Source organism: Myotis davidii, unplaced genomic scaffold, assembly GCF_000327345.1.
Source record: "Myotis davidii unplaced genomic scaffold, ASM32734v1 scaffold557, whole genome shotgun sequence".
Lineage (NCBI taxonomy): Eukaryota > Metazoa > Chordata > Mammalia > Chiroptera > Vespertilionidae > Myotis > Myotis davidii.
The window spans coordinates 37,950-39,261 of record NW_006289557.1 but is presented as its reverse complement, the minus strand read 5'-3'; the positions used below and the strand labels follow the sequence as shown (position 1 = coordinate 39,261).

The following is a 1,312-nucleotide window of genomic DNA, read 5'->3' as shown; positions in this document are numbered from 1 at the left end:
GCCAAGATGCAGTGAGCCAAGACCGGACTGCTGCGCCGGGTCCGCCGCGGCCCGCCGGACCCTCCATCTGACCGCCGTTGGGGCACGGAACTGATTCTGGGACCAGCCCCGCGGAGTGGAAGCCTGCCTCCAGCACCCCGTGGGGGTGGGGAGCACTGGCCCCTGGCCTTACTCGCTGCTGAGTTTCCGAGGTTTCTGGCCCAGCCTTGGGAACTGTGTGTGAGAGGGGGCCCTTTCCACCTTCGCCGAGGAGTTCCTGCTTTATTCTCGCACCATCTCGGCTGCTTTTGCTTGGGGTCCCTCTATTTGCAGGCGCGCATCTCTCTCTCTCTCTCTCTCTCTCTCTCTCTCTCTCTCTCTCTCTCTCAGATATTTTCCGTTTTACTCTCATTCGGTCTTTTTCTCACTTTGCTTGCCTAAACTGCCTCCGTCTTTGCCCAAGCTAGGGTAAATCCTGTGTGCGTTTTTCCACACTCGCAACTGAATATTTTCTTCCTTTAAAAAAAATTCTGCCCTGACCCCTGCAGGGCTTTCTAGCACTACACCCTTATCCCGCCCCCAACCCCTACCACTGGACCACTCCTAGCAGAGTTTTAATTTTCGGTCTTGCCCGGGGCCGAGCCCGGCCTAGGCGGGTGGCTCAGCTGGGCTCGCACTCAGCGCTCGGCCGCCGCCGCCCAGCTGCGCGGGGGCGCCCTCCGGAGATGCTGCCGTGGAAGAAACACAAGTTCGAGCTGCTAGCCGAGGCGCCGCCAAGGCAGGCGTCCAAGCCCAAGGGCTACGCGGTGAGCCTGCACTACTCGGCTCTCAGCTCGTTGGCGCGGGCGTGCCCCGAAGGCGCGCTCAGCCGGGTGGGCAGCATGTTCCGCTCCAAGCGCAAGAAGCTGCACATCACGAGCGAGGACCCCACTTACACCGTGCTCTACCTGGGCAATGCCACCACCATCCAGGCGCGCGGCGACGGCTGCACCGACCTCGCGGTGGGCAAGATCTGGAGCAAGAGCGAGGCGGGCCGTCAGGGCACCAAGATGAAGCTGACTGTGAGTGCGCAGGGTATCCGCATGGTGCACGCCGAAGAGCGCGCGTTGCGCCGCCCGGGCCACCTCTACCTGCTGCACCGCGTTACCTACTGCGTGGCGGACGCGCGGCTGCCCAAGGTCTTCGCCTGGGTGTACCGGCACGAGCTCAAGCACAAGGCGGTAATGCTGCGCTGTCACGCGGTGCTGGTGTCCAAGCCCGAGAAGGCGCAGGCCATGGCCCTGCTGCTCTACCAAACGTCGGCCAACGCACTGGCGGAATTTACGGCTCAAGC

General features: G+C 63.0%; 1 protein-coding gene across 1 annotated transcript in view; it reads left to right on the top strand.

The window, feature by feature from the left end:
• The first annotated feature begins 6 nt into the window (after positions 1-6).
• The window catches only part of FAM43A (family with sequence similarity 43 member A), a 2,878-nt gene continuing 1,572 nt past the window's right edge, over positions 7-1,312 (top strand). Inside the window, 1 exon segment of the mRNA XM_006779451.2 lies at positions 7-1,312. This exon segment is cut by the window's right edge and continues 5 nt beyond it. Coding sequence (XP_006779514.1) covers positions 705-1,312 — 608 coding nt within the window. The 5' untranslated portion in view covers positions 7-704.